The sequence below is a fragment of the Pezoporus wallicus genome, unplaced genomic scaffold (assembly GCF_028554395.1).
Source record: "Pezoporus wallicus isolate ANWC-B61680 ecotype Strahan unplaced genomic scaffold, APGP_CSIRO_Pwel_v1 contig_3181, whole genome shotgun sequence".
Classification (NCBI taxonomy): Eukaryota; Metazoa; Chordata; class Aves; order Psittaciformes; family Psittacidae; genus Pezoporus; species Pezoporus wallicus.
The window spans coordinates 6597480-6622264 of NW_026641700.1; the positions used below are offsets into that span (position 1 = coordinate 6597480).

A 24785-nucleotide genomic window follows, 5' to 3' on the forward strand; every position below is an offset into this window, starting at 1 on the left:
GGGGCTGACCGGTCAGGACCCACCATTGCGGGGAGGAGGGAGGTCCCGCCGCAGAGCCCGATAAGCGAGCCCCGCCCGAGAGCGGCCTGCCCCTTCCCGCCGTGTCCCTGGGCAGCCGTGAGGCGTTGTCGTCGTGCGGCTCTCTCCAGCCTTTCGCTTAGCTCTGGCTTCTTAGGAGCTTGTCCCCTCCCGAGCTCAAGATCCCTGTTCCCATCGAGCTAAGGTGACCGTAATGTGCGGCTGTACGTGTGGCAGCTTTATGTGCCTGCTGCTCCACCTTCACAGTTATCAGAATTCCCTTTTGTCTCTAAACTTGGGATGGTGCTGAACTGCTAATGGTCTCGACAAAGGACTTTTTGTTTGGCCTGTCACTCATGAAAAGGTAGTTCACTTGTAACAAAAATAAGCATAGTCTCTGTCTGAAAGCTTCTTTGTGCAAGGTGCTGTAGTTGTTTCCTGGGGCCTTTTTGGTGTTAATTTTCTGTGAAAACATGAAACACAGCAAGGGGTTCCCAGAGGAGATGGAGGAAAGAGGAAAATGGTGTAGCAGAGACTCCCAAGTAAGAAGTGGTCAGTAAAAAAGCACAAAGTATGTATTAACTGGGGATCTGGGCTGAGCAGTTGTTCCACTGCTTGTAGGCCACCAAAACCCAGTGCTTTTACAACTGCACAGGACTGAGCTGCAGACATCAGCTGGCATTGTATATATCGTAGATTCATGTGTTCCCACAGTGGCCTGTGAACATCTGTGTGAATGTATATCTGTTAGAACTTACTTTTAGACTGCTTGTGTAGTTAGCATGATTATGTTTGGTATGTGCTTATTAAAGCTGTCTTTTGGAAACAGTTCTGATTTCTTAACATTTTTCTTTTAGAATATTGAATACATGTTTGGCATTGTTGGTATTCCAGTCACTGAAATCGCAATTGCAGCCCAAGCGGTTGGACTAAAATACGTAGGAATGAGAAATGAACAAGCTGTAAGTATGTAACTATAGTAGGACCAAACCTTTAACTATTTTACATCAAGAGTGTGGTCTCTGAATGCTCCTTTAAAACAACCTGTAAAGAAGCAGTTACTGTCATTCCGGAATAAGGGAGAGGATTGGTGCGATCTTTGCCCTTTTTGGCATAATCCTTTTTTTTTTTTAACTGAGTTTTAAAAGCTCACCAAACAGCAAACCATAGAAAGTTGTAATGTTTCTGAATGCTCAAAATCAAGCATGATGATATACTTAGACTCTCTATATATGTACATTGCCTTTGTTGTCTAGGTATGCAAACTTTGACTGAAGCTCATTAGCATTTTGATGTTATACCAGTACTTCTGGATTTGTTTGGTTTTCTCCAGTAGTAGCACTGTAAGCATTCAGTAGTTTCTTAGGTGGTCTGAGGGAGCATATTAAGAACCTCAGGTTTATACCTGTAGCAATTCAAGGATTGCTACACAAGCTGGTTAGCTGTCTGCTAGCTCTTGGGCTGCTAGCAAATGGACCATCAGCTTTCCATGCTCTGATGCCCACAGATAAATAAATTGCATGATTATTATCTTACCAGGAGATTTTTCTTGTGTTTTAACTTGTTTATGGGTTCTATCTCTCTGTGAACATCCTTAATTAGAATTTTACTGTTTTTACAAGGAACTCCTAATATTCTGGACCTGCACAGTACTCAGATGCCTGTATTTTGCAGCAGTATTCCCTTTTTGTTTCCCACCATGTAGTTCATAGCCTTCATTTTTCATCCCAGGCACAACAAAGTATTATAATAGTAGTCCTTCTAAATCAGGTGGTTACAAGCTGTATGTTTTTGTTGTCTAATCCTTACATCCTTATATTGAAATATGAGAATTTATAACGGAGTTCTTGTCTTTACATGGAAAAATCTTTAACACATGAGAGAGGCAAACATATACAAACACACTTAGAATGTGTATTTGATTCCTTTGAAGGACTGGGAATTCAACACAGTCTTTTTATTCCTGTAGGCCATTTAGCAAGGATTTGAGTTTTAGCTTTGGTTATTAACATGATTAAAATTAATTTACTCATGTGTCTATAATTAACAGAGAAGATTATTTTGTACTGCCAGATGAGATGCTGTCCTACTTATCACTCTTTACTAAACTCTTCTACTATAGTGCAGAAGACAAGAAACATCCTACTGTGTAAATGATGAGATATTTCTGCTTAGGAGAATACCAATAATGTGAAGACTTGTTTTAACATCAGAATGTCAGGAGGTCTCTTCTTTGTGAACTGGAAAAGGCTGAACAAGGATATATCTTGGAGTGGGTTTGGTTATGTTCTTTATCCTCAGTGGAGACAGAGTGATTGCTTGGCAGAGAAGAGGATAGAAGATTATACACAGTATATTCAAGATACACTTAATATTTACATGTCATAGCTTTAATTGTCTAAGTTTATTAGTTGTGTGGTCCAGCTGTTGAGGATGTGTATACAGCTGCTTCCTTTATTTGTGAAGGCAGCTGTATATGATCTGAGGGATTGAGTTTCTGCCTCATTTCTGGGCCAGATGTAGCAGAAGCCATAAAACTGCAGAATAAACTGTTTGACTAGAAAGGCTAGGTTAAAGCATAAAGTTAAAAGCCAAATAGTACTACCAATATCCATTATCTTGTCTCCTGTGGTCTGTAATGTGTTGTAGATTTGCTTGAAGCAGTTTAACTCATGTCCTCTATGCACTTTGAACACTGAATAGTTATATTGCAATTTGATGGGGTGTGTGTGTTTTGTATCTGTCCTGGATAGTTGGAGGTTGCTGTGATAGTTTAGAAGACTGATAACCAGGTCTGTTTTAGACTTCAGAGAAAATCTTTATTGCTATGATTGTTATTCATTAACAATACACTTTGCTAATGTTTAGTTCTTAATCTTTCATAATAATTATCCCTATATATTCAAAGCAATCTCTTGATAATCATAGCCTAAGTTAGTTGTGAGTATACAATATGCTAGAGGTGGTGCAGTGTGGTTAGTGCTGATGGTGCTAGCTGTCAAGGGGATCAGGCTCAGTAAGGACAGCTGAAACTGAAGTGGGCATTTTTCTTCTCCTTAGATTCAAAATCTCTTCTTATAAGATGTTTTGGCCTCTGAACAGATCTTACCCCTTGTCCTCTGTGCCTGGACTATGGACTGTGTCGTGCTGGATGGTGCTTTCCCAGGCCAAGATAGGTGTCTTATCCTGCTGCACATCTGTTGGATTTTTTTGTTTTGTTTTGTTTTTTTTTCGCTTGCTTAGCCATTACCACTTTACCTAAAGCAAAACCAGTGTCATCTCAGATCTCAAAGTTTCACTTTTTCAGTGACTAGTAATTTGCCTTTAGCAAATTATTTATTATTCTGAGATTGCTGCTTTCAATCTATGACCTGATTTTCCAGGTCCACACTGAAGTTGTATGTAGTAACAGAAGATACCAAGTGTTGAGCTCAGGTTCATACAGCAGGTTCTTGTAGTAAGTTGATCCCAGGCCTTCTAGGCCAGTTGTGGAACATTGAGCATTAGGTACAATTAACATAAGGGCCTCAGAACTGCTCCTATGCATGGCTGTACTGTTTCAACTGGGCCAGTAGGTACAAAAATGCTTAAGTGCTGTTTACTTGCTATGTTCTATAAGTTTGCTTACGTTTGAGTTGAAAACAGGCTAATTAAACCCTCCTTAGTGTACTTCTACCTATATGGGAGGAAGAGGCCTCTGCTTTGGCTGCAGTTCAAATCCAGCACTCATGATGGTTGCAGATTTTGAGTTTAATGCCTCCATCTAGGCTTCCTACATTTCTTTCTAATGCGGATTGTGGTTTTGGTAGAAAATTTCATTTTATATGCCTACACCCTTCTTGCCTGTCTGATGAACGTCAGGATCTGGTGTAAGCTGATAAACTGTGTTGTGGCCTTAACAGATAGAGTGCCATCACTCACATTTTAGTGGTGAGGGTGCAAGGTTCATCAGTAAAGTGGGTTTTGGTCCATACTGTTCACACATGCAGAAAAAAAAATCTTTTAAGCATACCTTCAAAGTTATTTACCATCTCCTCTAAATACAGATAGCTTCAGTTATATTGCTTCCGTGCAGAATGAAGCAGTAAAAGTTTTAATGACAATAACTGTATGTGAACCCAAATTCTATGTACAGCATTATTTTGCCACTTAGTTCTAAAACCTGATTGCCATGGAGACACAACACCATGCTTTGAGCTCCATTAACAAGATTCTTTTAGTAACACCTACTCCAAATATTTCTGAATTTTTGCACACAGATATGTCATCAAGTTGTTACCTAGTTCTTGAACATCACTGGCATTTTTTGTCTTCATGTCAGGCATATGAAAAGTAGAAAGAGATTTTTAGTATCAATGTACTTTCTTTGTCAACAATTCCTTCTTAATGCTGCAAAGAAAATGAGGGTTTCTTCTCATTCTTCTTTATGCTTTTGCTCACACAGTTCGTCTGTATCTGTGGGAGCGTGAAGATACTAAAAGCTGTTTCTCCTTCCATGCAGAAGCTTATAAGATATCTGTGTTTTCACTCATTTAAGCTGAGATTCCTAGCATGCTGTGTTACCTAGAATTATTCTTAGGTTTGAGGAAAATATTTTTGTAAACTTTTAGGGGTTTGTTACTTATTCTTCTTACCACAATAGTACTCGAAACTGAAATGCAAAATCTCAACTCTTGCATTTTTAAATAGAGGCAGCCTATATATTAAAGAGAAAAATAAATTGCAAAATGAATTTTTTCCATTAAGTGTTAGAACGTGCTGAATTCAAGACAAAAGCATGAGAATATGAAGGAGTTGGCAGTGTCACAGGTGTGAAGCCTTTGGTGTTTGTGGGTCACCTGTAAGCTTCCTTTCTGCTTGATCGCATGTTGTCTTGTTACCAGGTAAAATTTATGTCTGAGTGTTTAATAGATAAATATGCTACAGCAATAGCATAAAAACATACTCTGAAATAATACTGGTGATAAGCTAGGATAACACAAGTTGTAGGTATAACTTTTGCGACAGTCATTCAAAAAGCATTTTTTCTTTGAAATGTTGAAGTAGCTAAAGCTAAGTGTGGTACTAGGAATGAGAAGTACTTCAGCAGCTCAGCTTGTAAAAGACAATTGCTAACTTCTAATTCATCTCTGTAGTGTGTGATTTTAAAAGACAATTGCTAACTTCTGATTAGTCTCTGCAGTGTGTGATTTCAACCTTTTGCCAAATTTCTGAAGTACAGTGAGTCATTCCAGTAATCACTGGATTTCTGCTTGTTGCTTTTCTCTTGCAAATCCCTCTTCTGTGCTAGTCCAGAAGGCAGAAGATTCTTACTTTGCTATACTCATTTCCCTGGTTTTAGGGGTTTTCTTTTATATGTGGGGCTTGGGGTTTTGTTTTGTTTTTTTTTCTTTTAATCCCAATTATTTCCTGATGGAAAAACAGGAATCTGAAATATAGACGGCAGTCATGAGATTTTTCACATGAACCTTCATGAATACACCTTATGATGGGGAGGGTGAAGGGGTGCGTTTGCTTATATTTAAGCTCTGATTATAAGGGTAAAATCTGTATCTGCTTTCAGTATTTTTGTTGAAAGTTATGTACAAGATATCATTAAATGTGTAAATAATAATAATTGTATCATCAACTCCCATATTTTCAATAGGCCTGTTACGCTGCATCTGCTGTTGGATATTTGACTGGCAGGTACATTCCATATTTATTAATATTTATAGTAATATTTTATAATAGTAACTGTGTTAGACTCAACAGAAGCTAGGAACATTTCTCTGGTTTGGAGCTGGGTATTTTCAGTGTGTGCAGATGTAGGGCACCTAAGATGAAACATGAATTTTAAAATAATAGTAAGACTTAGCAATATTTCTGTTGCTCTGATTCAGGGCAGAAGCAACAAGGTGCTTAAGCTCCTATAATATTGCCCACTTTATAACTTTCCTCCCTGCACCCCCTTTTAATATCTGAAGAGTAGCTATACACCATTGGTATGAACGGCAGAAATGCCGCCATTGCTTTTTTGCAACTTGGTGGACCTGCTATACCTCAATCTCGTCATCTGGGCTTATTGTTAAACAAATACCTTATCAGTACAGACAGAGACTGATCGTATGCCTTACAGTCTCCCAGACAAGGTACTGGCTTTTCCTCTTTTACTGCATTTTGTTCTTAAGGTCTTTGGGAAGCATTCTGTGACCTGTGAGGTGTGCTTCTTGGGTATCCCTTGGATCCTTTTCTAAAGTAAACATCTGGTGTCTGCTTGCTCACAAATGCACACCAGTGATGCAGGTGACCATTCCTTATTCCATCTGCAAGCATGACACCTGTTACATACAGTTTTATAGTTTTTCATCCTTTGAATAATCCTCTTGAATTAAGCTGGGGGGTTTTGGGTGTGGATTTTTTTCTGGTATGCATAAAGTCTGTAAAGCTACTGAAGAAAAAAAAGTCATTCTTAACTACTGAGCATTTCTTATCACTTTATAGAATATGAAGTGCCTCTGCCTGGAATTAAACTGATAAAATTTGTGTTGGATTGGAAGCACTTCTTCCTTTGTGAGCTTTCTTTATTGATATCTAGTGCTGAAGTGAAGTTGAAAAAACTGCAAACATAAGCATTCTATAAATTCTGTATAAATGTGATGAAAGAAGTAAGGAGCTGTGTTACAAGCCTGTGTACATTGCAGGTGTCTGTGGGGGTAGCACGTAACAACTGTTCACTTGCTCTTTCAATTAGGTTGATGGTTTGATTCCCATGTCTGTCTTTAGTCCTTTATGCAAATCTCTTGAATTCATGCACGTTGATGACATGATTAGTATTTTAATTTCAGGCTTTTTGTTTTTTTTTGTGGTGTTTGTTTTTTTTTTTCTCTAGACCAGGAGTATGTCTTGTCGTGTCCGGGCCAGGTTTTTTACATGCCCTTGGTGGGATGGCAAACGCAACTGTGAACTGCTGGTAATTTAACTATATTTTCCCTTTAAAAGTCTAATAATTGTTTGCTGCTATTTGTTGCAGATGCTGAGCTCCACAGTATTTAGTATAGGACTTGTATTTCTTTCATGTGGGTAATGAGAAGCAAATTCCTGGTTTATCATCCCTAAAAGTCATTTAATCCGCCGTTTTGTATTTTCATGGATAAATTCTCCTTTTTGTCTTACCTCGTGCATATATTGGGAAATCTGTTAGTATACCTGATTGTTTGGATGCATTTGAAAATAAAATTGATATTCAGCCTGTAATGCTTTATTGGTCATGAAGACTTTTAAAGGTTTTTTCCTAAGTTTAAATTCGCATCACTGTTGAATTACTCTTTCATATGTGAACAAATTGACAATTGCATTGTTAAAATCCTTATTTTCTCTCTACACAGACATTTAGAGCAGTCATTAAATATTGAATTAAATGATGTACAGAGTGATAGCATTTACTCCCATAAGCTTTCACTGAGGCATAGCAGTTTTAGCTGGTTTGCCGCTCAGAAAGCTGTATGTGGTATTTTGGGTAGAAGCTCTGGTAATACCAAGCACACCTGATGAGAGGCATAAGATGAGCAGTGGCTGATTGACAAGGGAAGCTTCATAATGGAATGGTAACAAATCAAGTTTCTGGAAAAAAAGATCTCTAGTGTTCAAATGCTTTTTTAAAAAAAAAAAAAAAATTGGCCAAAGTTTTGCTGTCCCTATGTGACCTTAGATAAAAAAAGTCATTTGAAAACCTTGCTTTTGAGCAGTCATGGATTTGGTTATGAGAAAGAAGCATTCATAGCACTTGCTTATGGATTTGCAGGATTTGTTTCTGTTTTCTCACACTTATTTTTGCCTGAGAACAGGTAAACAGGTCTTATCAGGTAAACAGACCCATGACTTGATATTGTATCAACTCCTGGTAAAAGGTGAAGGGAGTGACTTACCTAGTTCAACAGATTTCACAATATAGCAAGAAACTGGTTTTCTGTGGCCAAACTAAAGTATTTGCCCAGTGATATTTTCATTGGTCACATCAGGCTTGCTTTCTGCCTGCCACGTGATGAAAGGAGCATTCGCAGACCCTAAGTTTAGCCTAATGAAACTTTTTTCTTGGCTCGTTCATTAGTAGGCACCTCCATTGAGTGGCTGAGAATCCCAAACATGCTTTTTCACATTTACTTTTTGGCTTGCAAAACCATTGTAAGAAAGGGTGCCATGCTTTGAAGAGGAAAATGGGATTTTTATGTTAACTAATCAGCTTTCTAGCTTGTTTCACTAGAAAGCAGCTTGGGCAGAAATTATGGAGAAGTGTTGCAAGGGAAGAGCAGGAGAAGGCCAAGCAAAGGAGGTGAAAAAACAATGCACACTAGGGAGTTTGGTTACACCAATCTTGCACAGTCTGCATAAAAAGAGACATAGGCCCATATCATCGCCACACCTGTCTTCCAGCCATGTGCTGCTGCTTGCCTTCCTGCCAGCTTTTCACTTGTCCGTCCCAACAGCCACATTCAGTTCATTACACATTAGATCTTCCTCTTTCTCTGGCAGCAAGGTGTTAAGTCTCTTGCTGTATACCATCCCCTGTAAAGAAGTGGTGTGAGTACACTGATTTGTAAGGCGAGGTTTGCCTTCATAGCTATCTCCCAAGTGTCATGTGATTCCATGACACTACATCTGGCATTGTTAATGTGATACAATGGCTGAGTTTTGGTTCATTTCTTACAGAAGTAAGCTAATAGTTGATCTGACTCTGCTTGTTCTGACATAAGTCAGACTAAGGGATAGTCATTAAAGCTCTGTCTGAGTTGTTCTCCTTGAGCCTGGAGTCCCTTTCTTCTGATCCTGTTCTGTTTCATTCTCATCCGTGAGAAAGAAACTTACCAACTGTAAGAAAGTCAAGCAGTCTGATAGCTTAATGTAATGCTAATTGTGCTTTTTAGATTTTACTGCCTGAGCACATCTAGGCTGAGTAGAAGAGCCTTTGGTTTGTCCTGGAAGCTTGTCACAGTGAACACTTGGACATGTAAATCTAGCTCCCTAGGTAGCTAATGAGGCCTTGGTAGACTGCCTTTCTGAGGGTAAAACTTTTTGATGTTTCATGTTAAAAGTTACGTGTCGTGCTGCCTCTTTCTCTCCTGCCTCAAGCTGAGCAAAAGTTTTAGTATCTTCTTTGGCTATGAGAATAGACTCCAAAGAAGTGTTTGCAATAGTTGAGTTTTCTGTATACAGTAGCATGGTGAAATATCATGCTCTTCACCTGAAATTGCATCTGATTTTTTTTTTTTTCCAGTTTACTTCTCCTTACTCCTCCATAAGGCTTGCTATTCTTATTAGTTTTATTACAATTGATGTTCTTCCTTCCTGCCTCACTGTTACGTTTGATTTAATTTTATAAACACTGCTCTTTAAAGTGTCTTCAGTATTGTGACAGTAATGCAATGATTTCATTGGGGGAAGAACTTCTTTCTGGTTGTAACTGTGTAAACTTTAAAAGCAGAACCAAATCTTTGCAAGATACAGCTACTGGAGTTGACTCTTTTAAGAGTAAAGCATTTTCTTAATTATAGTTCAGTATTGGGAAGCAGTAGTTGTTTTCTTAAAACATACTTAAATAAATTTGAAAAAGGTAAATGAAAGGACCGTAAGGTTTGTCACTGTGAACAGGCTGGTTATATATAGTGATGGGCATTTTGCTCAGAGGAGAGAATCAGCAGAATAAAATATCTAGAGCATACATCAAATGCATTTTCCATAATGATTTTTCACAGAAATAAGCCTGAAGTTCTCATCTCGCAGTGTCAGGGGATTAGAACTGTGATTTTTTTTTTTTTTGTGATTTTTTTTTTTTTTTTTTTTTTTTATTTGTAGCAGAGAGGTGGTGTGGTTATTAAGCTTGGCTCTAGGTAGGGGTATCCCCAAATTTTAGGGTGACTAAATTTAGGATTATGCATTGAGCTCACTGTAAACATTTCAGCTCAATAGATTGCGTAGATAAATGCAGTCAAAGGAAAGGCAGTATTTGATGAGAAATTTTTTAGGAGAAAAAGCCTAGAAAGCTATTGATCCAATATTTTATTTATTTTAGAGGAATGAGCAAATTCATAAATCAGTTTTCTTTTATTGACTCATCATTTAGCACTTTGAAGATTTGACCTACAAACTGAATAAAAGACCAGTTGTTATTCACTGTAGGGAAATTAATTATTTTGTAGAAGTGATAGTAAAAAGTGCTCCTGTGGAATGTATAACCTATATCGTAAATTAATGCTGCCTTTCTCACATAGCCATGAACTAATTTCAGAAAGAACAGGAATGCTTATAGGCATGTTAATTTTTTGTTCATCTCTTTGGGTTTTTTTACTAAAAACTGAATGCAGGAAGAAATGCTGTTGGATAGTTAGCTAACTTCTGCTGTCTTACAAATTGCATATATAAAATCTTTCTGAAAGGATTGTTTCCTACTGTATTTCTAGTGTTTGTGCATGTCACATTGCCTCTTAAACATTTTGATACTTTTTAGATCAATCAGTACCTGTCAGCTTTTTAGATTAGCTGTTGTCATTCCTCTCAAACCGCTTTGTCACCCATGCTATCAAACTTAAAATTTCTAGAAACATAATTTCAGTTTTGAATTTTTATGCTAGATGCAGTTCACTTAAAATGTCCAGACTGTCCTAAAACTAGTGACCCGGAAGCTGCTAGGAAGCCTACCAGGTGACACATTGATATTTAGAATCTGCTCCTGTAGAGTGCTGGTCGCTTCCTGTTCCTGTTGAGATCTGTGGGTGCTGAAGGTGCACACCATGCTAAGAGCAGTAGGATTTGACCATAAGGAATGTAGAGATCTGATTGCAGTTATTAAAAAAACCTGTATGCTTAAGATTGTTTTGGTTTTGTTTTGTTTGTTTTTAATACACTTTTCTAGGCCTTTGATTGTTATTGGAGGTGCTTCTGACAGAAATCAGGAAACCATGGGAGCTTTCCAAGAATTCCCTCAGGTACACAGACATACAGTTTTCTACAGAAAGGTTGCAGTTAAATAATTGATGTTGTTTCTTCATTAGTATGGGAATGACAACACCAAAAGCTAACGTTTCCTAACAGATCTTATAATGCTGTTGACTTGCTCCATCTACTGGTTGAAAATTGACACTATAAATATAGCTGATAACCTGGAATGTCTTTTCCCATACTCACGTTAGAATTCATGAGCCGTTTTAGGTTCTCAGTTGGTATAAATTGCCTTTGTTTGCTCTGAGATGGAAGACAGTAAACTCTCCAAGAAAAGTAGCACCAGTTTCCAGGAGGAAAAAGAATAAATACTTAAGCACTTAAGAGAATGAGTATGGCTTTGACAGTTTGTATCAACTGAGGAACTGCATTTTTCTTCATGGGGGTTTTCATCTTGTTGCTTTCCACTTGGCATTTCTTCCATTTTATTCATGATGAAATGAGATGGAAACAATCAAATCACTTTGCTAAACTGATATAATAGTTATATGCATTTATTCAGGTTGAAGCTGGTAGGCTGTGCAACAAGCTGTCTGTCCGCCCAAGCAGCCTAGAAGCTATTCCTGCTGTTATTGAAAAGGTATGAAAAATACTAAATTGGCAAGAGAGCATTAAATAACTGTCTCCTTCTATATAAGCTTTGAGGGTTTATTTATATAGTTGTTACCAAAAACAGTTTTATCCAGCAGATGTTAGGTGATGGAGTGAATTAACAAGCAGAGGGGCTTTTCCTGTGAGCAGTGCTATGGAACACGTTAGAAACAAATTCTGGTCTAGCCTGATGCTTACTGATACCTGCAGTGTTCTTTGTTAGCTTCAGTCAGAGTTGGAACATTCTTATGAAACAAAAAGCTTTTAGGGAGAGGTGCAATAACTAGAAATGTAATAATACAAACTCCAGCTCTTCTACCACTCTCATTATGTGAAGGAGATTTAGAGGGTGGGCAGAGGAGATGGTTATATTTGAGTTTTGAGTTTTGAGTTTGGTGCTGGTTTGGTGGGATTTTTGAGGGAATGAGAGAGAACACTTCCTTACTTTAGTGCTTCAGAAAGGGTTACAAAAGTCTCTTGCTGTAGCAACTCTTCAGCCATGTCAGGCTAAATTCTGCATACAGAGCTATTGTTTTCCAGAAGTGCAAATTCAGCAGTTCATCTACCTGCAATAAAAGAACTGGAATGCAAAGTAATAGGAAATGGAGCCATTGGTTGTCTTTTTTCAGTGTTTGTGCTTCTTTAAATAGAATGCAACATGAAAGTTTAATTTAAGATTTCCAAACACAGCAGCTAATGCAGTTGTCTAACTGAATTAGGCAAAGAACTTGCAGTCTAATACTGTCCATCTACTGAAAGATTTCTCTTTGCATTTAGGGAAAAATGTATCAAAACTTGAATTTATTGGAAAAAAATCAATCCTGTGATGGTTCAGCAGTATGAAATAGCATGTTCCTTCTTTGCCTGCAGAACTGGTTTCTTGGTTTTTACACATAAAGATTCTTAATGTCTTTTCAAGCGGTGGTTAACACTGATTATCTGTTTTCTAGGCTGTAAGAACCAGCATATATGGTCGTCCAGGTTCCTGCTATATTGACATACCTGGAGATTTTGTGAATCTTCAGGTGAACAAGAGCTCTATCAAGTGCGTAAAGATTACATTCATTATTTTTCAAGTCACTGAATAAACTTTAGTTATTTTTGCATTTTCTTAGAACAAGAAAATCTAGCCTCTGAATGTAAACATTCCATCACAGTGCAACATGGATTATAGTTTGTAATGAAATGTGCAAAAAGGGAATGAAGTAATATGATGTTAATACAGTATGATGTCACTTTGTAAATCTCTGGAACAACACTACCTGTGAGATGAAAGGAATATGCAAGAAAAGCTTTAAAGCCTGTTTAAAGAAAAATGTATTGTGTTCTGATAAATGCTGAGAGTAACATGGTGTGTAGCCACTGCAGCTTTATCTTTCAACATATCTTGTTTTGAATTTTTTAAGAGCCTCTTTGGTTTGCTTGACTTCCAGGTATGTGGAATGCTGCCTGCCACCTCCCATCAGCACAGCTGAAAGCTCTGCTGTATCCAGAGCAACGTCTATCATTGCTCTTTCCAAGCAGCCTCTGCTCATCATTGGCAAAGGTAGCATGCTTTGATGTTGCTTTGAACCGTACAAGTTCAGGACAAGAATAAGAACTAAAGTGACTTCTTTTCCCCATAAGTGTTAGCCATATCCTTCGCACTGTCTATTTAAAAAAAAGTACCTGAAGCAAAACCTAAAAACCTATAAACTTTGTCAAAATTTGATGTTAAAATCTGATCTAGTTTTAGAGTATTTTTGTTCTGCTGTGCAACTGTGGCCTTTTTCATCTAGTATAAGCGAAAAGCATTTCATCAATTGACAAGTTTGATTAGAAAAAAGTGGGTAACCACTCTTAAGACTGGAGGCAGTACCAAAGCATCACTTCCAAAATTCCAAACAAATACTTCTAAGAACTGAATTGAATTGAAATAACCTACTTATTTCACCCAAGCTGTTATCCTGCAGTTGCTGGTATCATCTGTTTCTTGGGGAGAGGTTCTACATTTAATCAGGGACTCAAATGATTGAGATTAAATAGATCTTTTCATTGATTAGGTAACAAAATAGTAGATGGAAGGTAGATCAGGTAAGGGTGGGGTTCTTTTTCCTCCCTCTCTGGCTTAATACACATGAACGAAAGGGTGTTCTTTGAAAGTGAAAGGTAACAGAGTATCAAATACATAAATGCGTGTTTTGATGATGTCAACAATTGAGGATCTACTTAACAAATACCTCTGGGCTTTGTGCTATGTATTGTTGTTAGCAGAAGTTTGTGAAGAAATACAGAAGTTTATTCTTCAGGATGTAAGACTTACAGACTTACGTTATTGCATGAGCACCAGTCAGTGCTCTAGATTTCTAGATTTCCTGGGCACCCTTAATACAGCAGCCATGTACTGAGGGTAGCATCACAGTAAATGTATGTATAGGTGCACAGCTTTACAAGGTCATCTTTTGAGTTGGGGTTTTTTTTTTTCATTAAAGGCTTATAGTAAATCTGTTTGGGCAGATTGTTATGGATCATGTGGTACAACAGCATGCAGGGGGCAAGCAAAAAATGACGCAACACAAAGGCTGTCATCTGTTGCTGCTGCAGAAGTCTTGGCCCCATAATAACAAATTCACGCACTCAAAATTATCATTTTAGATAAACAAAATCTCCTATTTTTCCCTGCCCTGCTTCACAGAAATAGCTGAATACTTCAGCTAAAGTCTTAGCAGGTAGGGGAGGGAGGGAGAAGGCTTTTGTAAATAAATGTGGGAAATTTGAACCCAAATACCTGTAGTTTGGCATATTATGTTTTGAATTCTCCAGAATCAAAAATAACAGGCAACTTTCATAATGAGAAATAGTGCTCTTTCTACCACTAATGTGATCAGGTTAATTGAAGTTCAAGCAAATACAGTAGGTTTCTGTAGTATTAAGCAGTCTCTTTCATTTCATTCAGGTGCTGCTTATTCACATGCTGAAAGCAACATCAGAAAGTTGGTGGACCTTTGTGGGCTGCCTTTTTTGCCTACACCAATGGCAAAAGGAGTAGTTCCTGATAACCATCCAAATTGTGTAGCTGCAGCAAGATCAACGTAAATATAAAGCAAGGCTTCTAATCCTAACATCTAAGAATCAACTAGAATTGTGGTGGTCTACAGATGCCAGGGAAGACAAAGCGCATACAACACATTTTTCAGCCACACTTTGTACCTCGTTTTAAAGCACTGAAGATCTTGCTTGGAAAGAGACAGCAGATTTAGGTGGATCACTTTTGACAATGCTCTAAGAGTGCTGGCCAGGAAGATACTTTATCTGATAGCTAATATTCCGTAACTGAAATCTATGACAAGTAGATTTATCAATGTTATTAGTATGTATTTCGTAACATAAAATGAAACTGGCAAACAGTTATGTTAAACGTTTAACTTGGTGCGCTGCCGGCTTTTTATTTTAAAACCATAAACAAGAGCTTAAGATGCACATAATTGCAATTGAAGTTTTGCTGTCTCTGCATGGTGTTTGCAATACACCATGACTAAATTCCACATTATTTAAAAAGAAATATAAGGTATTTCAAACTACACTGAAGGACTGTGGTTCAAGTCATTTGTAAGTGGTGGGGTATTTTTGTCTTTTGGCAAAATTAATGTGAATGGACTATAAGAACCCTATTAGGTATGAATATGCACAGTCAGCTTACAGATGGAGCATTTAAATGCTTTGAGATTACAATATTTCTGTTCTTGAGCATCTTAGTTTTAACACTGTTAAGCATGCTGTTAAGAAAAATGGAGAATAAAAGAACATACCAAATATTATCTGCCCAGCTGAAAGGTAAGTTATCAGGAGTCCAAGATGAAAGGTCCGCAATAATCTTAATTTTGGCATCCACTGTTGCCAGTGTCAGAGTAGTAAGTCTTTTGCTTTAACCTCTGCATAGTTACAGCATCTTGTAAGTCTTCTACTGTGTAACAATTCCTTTCCCAAACATGGTGTATCAGGAAAATCATAGAATCGTAGAATGGTTTGGGTTGGAAGGGGCCTTAAACATCATCTAGTTCCAACACTATGCCGTGGGCTGGGACACCTTCCACTAGACCATGTTGTTCAAAACCCCATATAACCTGGCCTTGAGCACTGCCAGGGATGGGGTAGCCACGGCTTCTCTGAGGGCTTAAACTCAAGAATGGCTTGATGATTGGCTGTGTAAAAGGATACAGGTTTTTGGGGCTAAGCAAGCAACTTAGAGAAAGGAAGGATTATATGTATATTCTGAGGCTTGCTGTGGTGGTTAGGTTTACTTCTAATTTTGAAAACATTATTAAATTTAATACTAATTCCTCCTTATCTAATTCTCTTCTTTCCCTTTACTAGGGCATTACAGCATGCTGATGTAATCATCTTGCTTGGTGCAAGGTTGAATTGGATTTTGCATTTTGGTCTGCCACCAAGGTTTCAAAAAGATGTAAAGGTTATTCAGGTGAGCAGGAAAATGATTGTTTGTCACGTGCAGAAAGTCCTCCTAGTCCTGCATTGCCTAGAGCAATTGCTGTAAATTATTTTGGTAGGGCATTACTTGCCACATGAAGTACACTATGGACAGTGAGAACAGTGCAGCATAGTTCTGGTAGTTGTCCAGAAATACTTCTAATTTCTTTCATTATTTCTTTTACTTTTCTGTCTTTTTCTAAAAATGGTTACAACATTGTTCCAGCTACCAAGGACTTGGTGCTGCTCTAATGAGGAGAGCAGATGTTTCCATGTAGCTCGCTAATACAGGATTAGACTCACGATATTTGTGTGATCTTTGGAACACTGGAATTCCTGTGATTGAAAGCAAATTGTGTTGAAAGTGTGACATCTTTCAAACTGTTTGATTGCTCTCCCAGGCAGATTTTCTGAAATAGAATTACTTTCAGATCCAGAGTCAGTCATTGTAAGAGTTAAGTCACTCAGAAATGTTAATAAGAGGAAGAAAGGCTATTTAACTAATTAATGTATTTGGCAATCTGCCAGCTCTTAGAAAGACAAGTTATTAAATTGTTTATGTCCTCAAAATCTCCTCCCTTAGAGTCAGTGGTAAAAGAATAGTAGTTGATTCAGTGTGCTCACTGGCCTGCTTTCAGTCATCTGGGACATAATCTCAGGTTCCAAACTCTGCATCTTTTCCAGAGGAATAACATAATTTTTGTAAGCTAGAGTTCCTTTTGATTTATGAAATAATACATTTTTTATGCTTCCTTCTTCTGAAGAAGGCAAAGAAAACTAGTATTATTTCACCTCACTTAAAGTATATCTTTTCACTGTCAGTATTGAAATACTGGTTCAGTTCATAGCCTGTGTGACCTGATCATAAGTTAGTATTCCATGTAACCTAAGAGGCCTGCTACATCACTGATAAAGAAAATGGGGAAGTTGCTTCAGTGGTCATAATTTACTTCTCAGTTTCTTTGTACTATCCAAATTCTTATTGCCAGGTAGCACACACAGACTTAGTAAGAAAATTACTGCTTTCTGTAGCCTTAAAGGTATACTTAAGCCTGGATTTGTAGTTTCCATATAATTACTAGAATGTCAAGGAGAAGGTGGTGGTGATTTTAGTGATAAAGTTCTAAATTGTCAGCAAGAGCTTGTAAGAAGCAAATAGTTAATTTTAAGTCAATTATATATATGTATACATATATATACACTTTTATTAAAATTGATACGTACCACAGGATTTTTCTTTAAATAAAGGATTTCCTGTGTCATGTCAATGAAAGACAGAGGGTTTATCTGTACAGCCAGAACAAGCATGAAGATGTTGTTAGACCATGTTTTTCACCGTAACTGAAGAAAAAAAAAAATCTCTTTAATATCCTTGAGTTAATGGTAGCCTTTCTTTTTGAAATACAGATTGATATTTGTTCAGAAGAGCTGGGAAATAATGTGAGACCAGCTGCAACTTTATTAGGTGACATAAATGCCGTGACTGGACAGGTAACGTAATCTCAGGTGTCCTCCTGTTTTGAACTCAATCTCCCCTGCTTTATATAAAGTTACTAGAGAAAAAGAAGAAAACTGTTCAAGGAAAACCATTTTTTCAGGCTACATATTTAATTTTAAAAGATTCTGATTAGTGTTACTGTGGTTGTGCTGGGATCTTTCTTGGTAATGTTATTCTTCATGCTTTTGAAATGTGTTGAAAGAAATCTCTGCAACATTTCAATGTTCTTCCAGCTGTTGGAAGAGTTCAGCAAAAGACCATTGAAATATCCTTCTAATTCAGAGTGGTGGAAGAGACTACGAGAGAAAATGTTGAACAATGAGGAAAGATCAAAGGTAATGTCAAAGAAAAGAAGTTTCTTTCCTTAACAGGTACCAGTGCATAGTCGGTTTTGTCACTGATTTATGTCCAAACTTCTTAATTACTTCTGACAGTCATGTCACCCAGGCTTTGAAAATTCATGCCATTCTGGTATAGGTTTACTCTTGTCAGGCTTATGAGCTGTATTAAGTCTTAATAACTGTAAGTTAAGTATTCTAGGTTTTTTTTATAAATTCAAACTGTGTGGAAGCCACTGAGCTTTGGGGCTGGGTTTTTAAAACCAGTAGCAGAAGACCATAGCCAGAGCTGCTGTATTATGGGTGGTGACTTCTGAGCACTGGACAGATATTCCAGGTACCTCCAAGTAGTCCAAGTGGAAGCTAGCTTACATGAAGATACATTCTTAATTTTCTTCTGTAATTGTGCTGGCTAGCACTGTTGGTGGGATTATAATTTGTATTAAAAGGAAGTAGCTATTCAGGCCAAAAGACCACAGATGCCTGGCATATGCCTAACTTTGTGCAACTCATATTCTGGAAGTTCAGATGCATGTTTCTGAGGTTGGGATCTAAAATTCTAGCAGATCACTCTTTTGAGTGATCTACTTCCCAGCACACAGGTGACAGCTTGCTTAGGGTTATCAATAATCAAACATATGTGCAGAAAAATTTCATGTGCCTCTAGGGTTAAACTGAGTTTTAATAGCTTCCTGTTAATGAGAGGGCATTCAGGGTTGCAGAGCTCAGTGAGCCTCTGATAAATACATTGTGTCACCAGCACAGGAACAGAAGGAGTGATCTTGATACAGTACATGGAAAACCAAATACTCCAGCCTTACCTAGCAGGGTGCAGTTTTATTTCTATCATTATTATTTACATGTCTCAGTTCTGCACCATATTGTAAAGTCTGTCCATAGGAGTTACTAATGTCTCTTATTTTTTAAGGGATTAGCATTACAGAAATCTCTGCCTATGAATTATTACACAGTCTTCCACCACATCAGAGACCTGATACCCAAGGACTGCATCTTAGTAAGTGAGGGAGCAAACACCATGGACATTGGACGAACTATGCTTCCAAATTACTATCCCCGTCAAAGGTGCGGTATTTTCTTTGTTGTTCTGGCAGCAGGATAGATCTATGTGTAAATGTTAACATTTAAGTGAGGAGTATGATGGACCAGAGGTTTTTTTTTGGTCCTTTTTAAAGGTTCTAAATGGGGGAGGGGGGAAAAAACAAATCTAGTATACTGGGAGAGGGGTTAAGGGAAGTTTTCCACTCATTTTCTGATGTCCTGTCATAGATTTTAATAATTTTCTGTGACTTTTCTATGTGCTCTGCAACAGATAGTTTATCACTCTTCTGTGGTGAGTGAAGAGCATCATGTTAAATTCCCTGATCTAGATACTTACTTCTGTGCTCAGAGTCTGGTAAATTTTGATTTAAAATAAAAGCAGTTGTTGGGTTCTCAAGTTGAAAAGAATTCATACAAAGAGGTTTTCTTCGAAACAGACTTAAAACCAGAGAAAATTTAAAAAGAATCAACTAATTTTGAAAATTGGATTGTGTATTGGATACACTTTCATGTAAACCTGCATACCTAAAATATAGGCACTCAAATTTGTGTGTTGGTATGTCATTATGTCTAGTCTAGTTTTAATGTAAGATCGAATTAAATGCCATTTCTTGAATAGGGGTGAAAAGTGAGCTCTGTCTGGTGAGGTGAAATTGCTGGTCTGACTGTGACGTTTGTGCCTTCTTGTGAAAGTAGCCTAAAGTCCTAAATGAACCTAAATACTTTTTTGTGAACAGGAAAACAACCAGCCAACCAAAAAAAAAAAAAAAACATGTTTCCAGTAAAGCTGGGGGAAGAGTTTGCATTTCCTTCACCCCTTATTTAAAATAAAGGCACAGTAAGGTTAATGATTGTCTTTTCAAGTTGCATTGCACATATCTGAAAGTGAATTTGTAAAGTTAACTCCAGAATAATCAAGTTCCTTATGTACTTTTGTATCCATTATGTGCTTCTGACTGAAATGATCTAACTTAATTACAGCTTTTAATTTGATTTCAAAATTTGAACAGAAGACTAAAATTAGAACAGCAGTATTTGACCAATTGCTTCGAGGAATTAAACATGGAAAGATTTCATGTAGTCTGCCTATCTCTACAGTAATTGAATGTTTTTTGAAATATTGTTACTATGCAAGCTAAAAGCATGCAATAATAGTTCATTACTGTAGTACAACTAGTGTATGGCAGCTCTTAATTTTGAGTTCCAGTATGTTTATATCCCTTAAAATATTTGCAGTCTTATAAAATGTTTGGCTGAATATAATAAGCTATACATCTGGTATCTCTTTATACCAATTGTTTGTGAAGCAGTATTTGAATACTATATGGAAGATAATTAGAAGTAAAGACAAGTTACTATAGATTAACTTAAAAGCTTGAGCAGAAATGAAGGAATAGTAATTCTGTATTGTCCTCTTTAGGCTTGATGCAGGTACTTTTGGAACAATGGGAGTTGGACTGGGTTTTGCTATAGCAGCTGCAATGGTAGCTAAAGACCGAACACCTGAAAAACGAGTCATCTGCATAGAAGGAGATAGTGCTTTTGGATTTTCTGGGATGGAGGTGGAGACTATTTGCAGGTAATTGGTTTTTGCTCAAGACCCTCTTCATATATTGCCAGGATCAGTTTAACTAGGCAGCCAAGAACACTGGTCTTAGATGTGGTACTCATAACAGCACATGAAAACAGGCCAAAAAATACACATGGTTGTTTTAATATTGTTTTGATTTAATATGTTATCACCAGTGATGGGTAGATCACATTTCAGGAGGAAGTGGGTTTTTTTTAAATATTTATTTTCCTCTTAAGGAAAAGTAACACTTTTAATACACTTTCAATACCTTACAGAAATGTGCCTGTATTTCAGAATTCTTCCAAATGCATCTGTTTGTAGGTACAACTTGCCAATCCTGATTATCATCATAAACAACAATGGGATTTACACTGGTTTGGGTGCAGATGCCTGGAAGGAGATGTTAAATTTTGGAGATCCTGCTACATGGTGAGCATCTTCAAAGTATGTCCTGTCAATTAAGGAAGAAGTGGCCAAAATGGTCATTCTCTTCACTTTTAATGCTTTGTGATCTGGATTAAAATTTTTCATGAAGTTAATTTAGTTCTAGGCTAAGTTCCTGTAAGTATGAACCAATTATTAAAGATAAGCAACCAACCAAATTTACACAACTGTGCAGCAGAGAGATGTGTCTCTATTAGTTGTCTCAGCATTCTGCAGCAGTTCAGGCCACACATATCAGGCTAACCTCCAAAAACATGATAATATCCAAAATTACCTGAAACTTGTACTCTGAGATTACACTGGGCTTCTGCTTCTGGAGCTGAGAACTCAGGACAAGAGAACTAGGCTAAAGCCTTGCTCAGGAATGTCTCCAGAAGATGAAAATTAGTATGCTACCTTATAAACATAGTATTAATGGTACAGGAAACTTAGTTCTTCCACTTAGTTTATCAGGCCAGATGAATAATCATCTTAGCACTGATTTAAAGTGTGAAGTAATTAAATTGGTGTCTGGCAGTTCTTCCCTGCCATTAATCAGAGGCTTTCCATTTTGTTACAGTGTGCCTCCTGTGTCTCTCCTGCCAAATTCACGCTATGAGATAATTATGTCTGCCTTTGGAGGTAAAGGATACTTTGTTAAAACACCAGAAGAATTGCAGAATGCTCTGAAAACAAGCCTGACTGACAAGCAAACACCTTCTCTTATAAATGTAATGATTGATCCACAGTCCGACAGGAAGAAACAGGTATGTATATATTCTCCTTTCTTTCTCTGCAGACTTCATGTAGGCAAGCCTCTGAAATCCTCAGGTGGTGTCACTTAAACCACAGAAAAAGCGCAGTGTCTTTAACTACTCTTTCTGTAATTTATGGTTCTTTCTTTTCATACCTGACAACATGAGACCAGAAAGTTTCTGAGCAGTTGTTACTTGCTGTGGATTCCATTGGGTAGTCAATACATATTTCTGTCCTGTTCCCCCTACTGTTTGTCCATTCTGATATAGTTTTTATTCTGTTCTGGTTTTGTTTTTTCTCTTCCAGGAGTTTCCCTGGCTGACTCGTTCTAACCTGTAGTAGAAGATGATGGTGGTGCAAGGCAGTGTGTGAAGCAAAGCTATATCAGTTTCCAGAAGTGGAACTGGTACAACTCCATTTTACATAAACATTGGAACAAAATGGGGTTCTGGAACTGCTATTAGAGGACTCTTTAAGATGAAAAGAAATAATTGTAAAATGAAAGACACAAATGAATCTATACCAGTCTTTCTAGCAGATTGTGCAGGAACACTGATGATATGATCTTACACTACTCAATGTAGAACTCAACAGGTTACTTTGTGTTGTCTTAAATGCACAAGAGGTTCTTTGTTGTTATATATGTAAGGGAAATTTCTGGCTCTGACATGGGTTTCGATTGTTTCATTGTCTATTTTTCCATTGACTTTAAGTGCCGGTTAACTAGTTAAAGGCACTTGTGCAGTATCTGCTGCCAGGCCTACAGTTAGGTTTGTTGCAAAAAGCTTGGCTTATTAGTGCTTGGACTTCAGTCTGGGTCTGGCATGAGGCCATGGGTTACTCTTAGGCAGAGGTCTATCTCTGCATGCTTTTGCAGAAAAAGAGCATCAGACCTGAGCAAGAGTACCATAGTCTGACTTGGAGGTACCACTGCTTGTTATGGCTGTGGGAAGAGCCAGGTGGCATTAACTGCTTGAGTCAAGACAAGGCAATATCCTTAGGAGGGCTGCTAACAAGTGCAGAAAGATAAAATTTGCAGAATGAGTACAACTCATGAACAAGTGTATGGCTGCTGAGACATCAGAGTTGCTGTGTTTCCTGGAGTACTCTGCAAGGAATGTGGTATTGCATCTTGTCATCAATTTTGTTTCATTCTTTTTAACTCTCAGAAGTTGATTTTAATGTTGCAGTGATTAAACACAATCTGTTATGATGATGTAAAATATCTGTAGGAGTTAATGCTGGAACTGACCACAGGGGAGATCATGTGTGTTGGATACACAAACGCAGAAATTCTTGGTTTATATTTGAAATTAATAAAAAGTGATTTTCATATGTTTTTTGCCTTTAATGAGAGTATTTAAATTATGTCAGTGTTTTGTGTCAGCTTTTGGAAATCAGCTTCCATTGGATGTTTAGGAAAGTTGTGCATGTTACTGTGGTTATTCAACAGTTCATTTTAAGTCAAGATGCCTAGAAAATGGAAGGTAAAGAATTTGAAACTTTCAAGGTGATGAGGGAAGGTGATAACATAATGAAATCCAAAAAGAAAAGAATTCACACTGCTGCAATGTTGGGTAGATGAAACTATATGAAAGAAAACCATTTTGGAGGTGAAAGAGAAAGTATCTCTGAATTGTCCTAATTTTATTAAAAGGAGCAAAATATTACAGATGCTGTAAGTCCCCAAAGATGAATGTGGCTCCAGACGCTGGAAATTTTTCTTCAAGGCCAGAGCATGGAATTTAAAGTATCAAACAGACTCAAGAGCTCAAACTCAAGAGGAAGAAAATGATGGGCCTCAGCTGAGGGAATCTGCTGTGAAAGAAGTACAGAGTAAATACTGAGACTTACCTGGGACCAACAAGTGGTTACAGGAAAAGCATTACAGAGATACCCAAAACCCAGCAGATAATTTAGCTGTGGGACTACAGGTGAAACTGTCAGCAGCAACTACACGGGCTAGGAATAAAGAATGGGAAGTAAGGTTTGTTACTGTCTCAACCCCTCCCAAGATAAAGTGTTCAGTGTGTTGTGTTCTCAGACTCTTGGTATGCTCAGCTTGCAAGCAGGTTTGGTTTGTAATTACTAACTTTTTAATAGTTTTCTCATTTAGTTTGCAATGAACTCTGTAGAGTGTTTGCCCTATGAACATTTGGGTATATGTTGTGTATGCTTGACTGTGATTATTATGCCATATAGCATATATCCACTTTAAGGAGTGAGATGTATACTTGGTCTGGCTAGATTTGTTTTTAAGCATGCATGCAAAATCCCAAGTACACTAAAACAAGTAGCAATACCTCCTCAGGCCTGCCACTCAGTACCCAAGAAACTAGCACATACTGTCTATAAACTATAGTAAAAGTCCTATTAAGAAATGTAAATGACACTTCATTCCTGATGTAGTTCCTGTGTATTGAAATCAAAATCCCCACTGCAGCTCTTTTTATGCTATTTAAAGAGCTTGATGGTTGTGCTTCGTAGTGAAAAGAGCGGTGTTCTGAGGTGGCCTATTTAGTGGTGTTCTGAGGTCAGATCAGGTAGCAGAGCTTATTGTCTTTATGACATACAGGCAGTGTAACCTCTGCCTATTTATTTTCTTAAAACTGAATATTGTAATGAGTAATTTGCTGTTTCTTTGGATGATTTAATTGAAAACAGATGGACAAGGTTTAAAAAGGCCCTCAGTAAATCAGGCTCTTCCAGCTATTTATGTCACACTAATATAAATGAGAATTAGTTCAGTGTCTGTTCTTTCCAGGAATCTTTAGGCTGTCTGGAATAGTGCAGAAATAGGAGAATAATAGAATGACAGTTTGCTTGCTTGGGTCAGTATTCTTAGAAATCTTTTCATCAGTCTTTTCAAGGGGGTGATAGAGATACAGAAGCACACTACTGAAAATACTGTATAGAATAGTTTAAACCAGAGTTCTTTTTGGGAGCTATAGGACATTGAGAAATCCAACTAGCCATTAGTTGTGTAATACCCTGTGTCAAATTCTAAACGGGATGTGGAAAAGAGATGCTTTTGGAGACAGGATTTGAATTGTTGGATTTTGGAGTTGAAGAAATGGATTAGCAGCCA

General features: G+C 37.5%; 2 protein-coding genes across 5 annotated transcripts in view; one reads left to right on the top strand and one right to left on the bottom strand.

Moving 5' to 3' along the window:
• WIPF3 (WAS/WASL interacting protein family member 3) overlaps window positions 1-24785 on the bottom strand; it is a 302270-nt gene that overhangs the window by 101977 nt on the left and 175508 nt on the right. The window lies entirely within an intron of this gene.
• Window positions 888-23032, top strand: HACL1 (2-hydroxyacyl-CoA lyase 1). 2 transcript variants are annotated; one of them, XM_057424910.1, is made up of 14 exons: window positions 888-980; window positions 10907-10979; window positions 11477-11572; window positions 12534-12628; window positions 13017-13129; window positions 14519-14654; window positions 15937-16042; window positions 17458-17541; window positions 17782-17883; window positions 18815-18969; window positions 20366-20524; window positions 20840-20947; window positions 21522-21708; window positions 22004-23032. In XM_057424910.1, the coding sequence occupies exons 1-14, from the start codon at window positions 970-972 to the stop codon at window positions 22034-22036; spliced, it is 1458 nt and encodes a 485-aa protein (XP_057280893.1). In that variant the 5' UTR covers window positions 888-969; the 3' UTR covers window positions 22037-23032. The 2 variants fall into 2 exon arrangements, with proteins under 2 accessions (XP_057280893.1, XP_057280894.1); XM_057424911.1 differs by having other exon boundaries at window positions 889-980; window positions 11495-11572.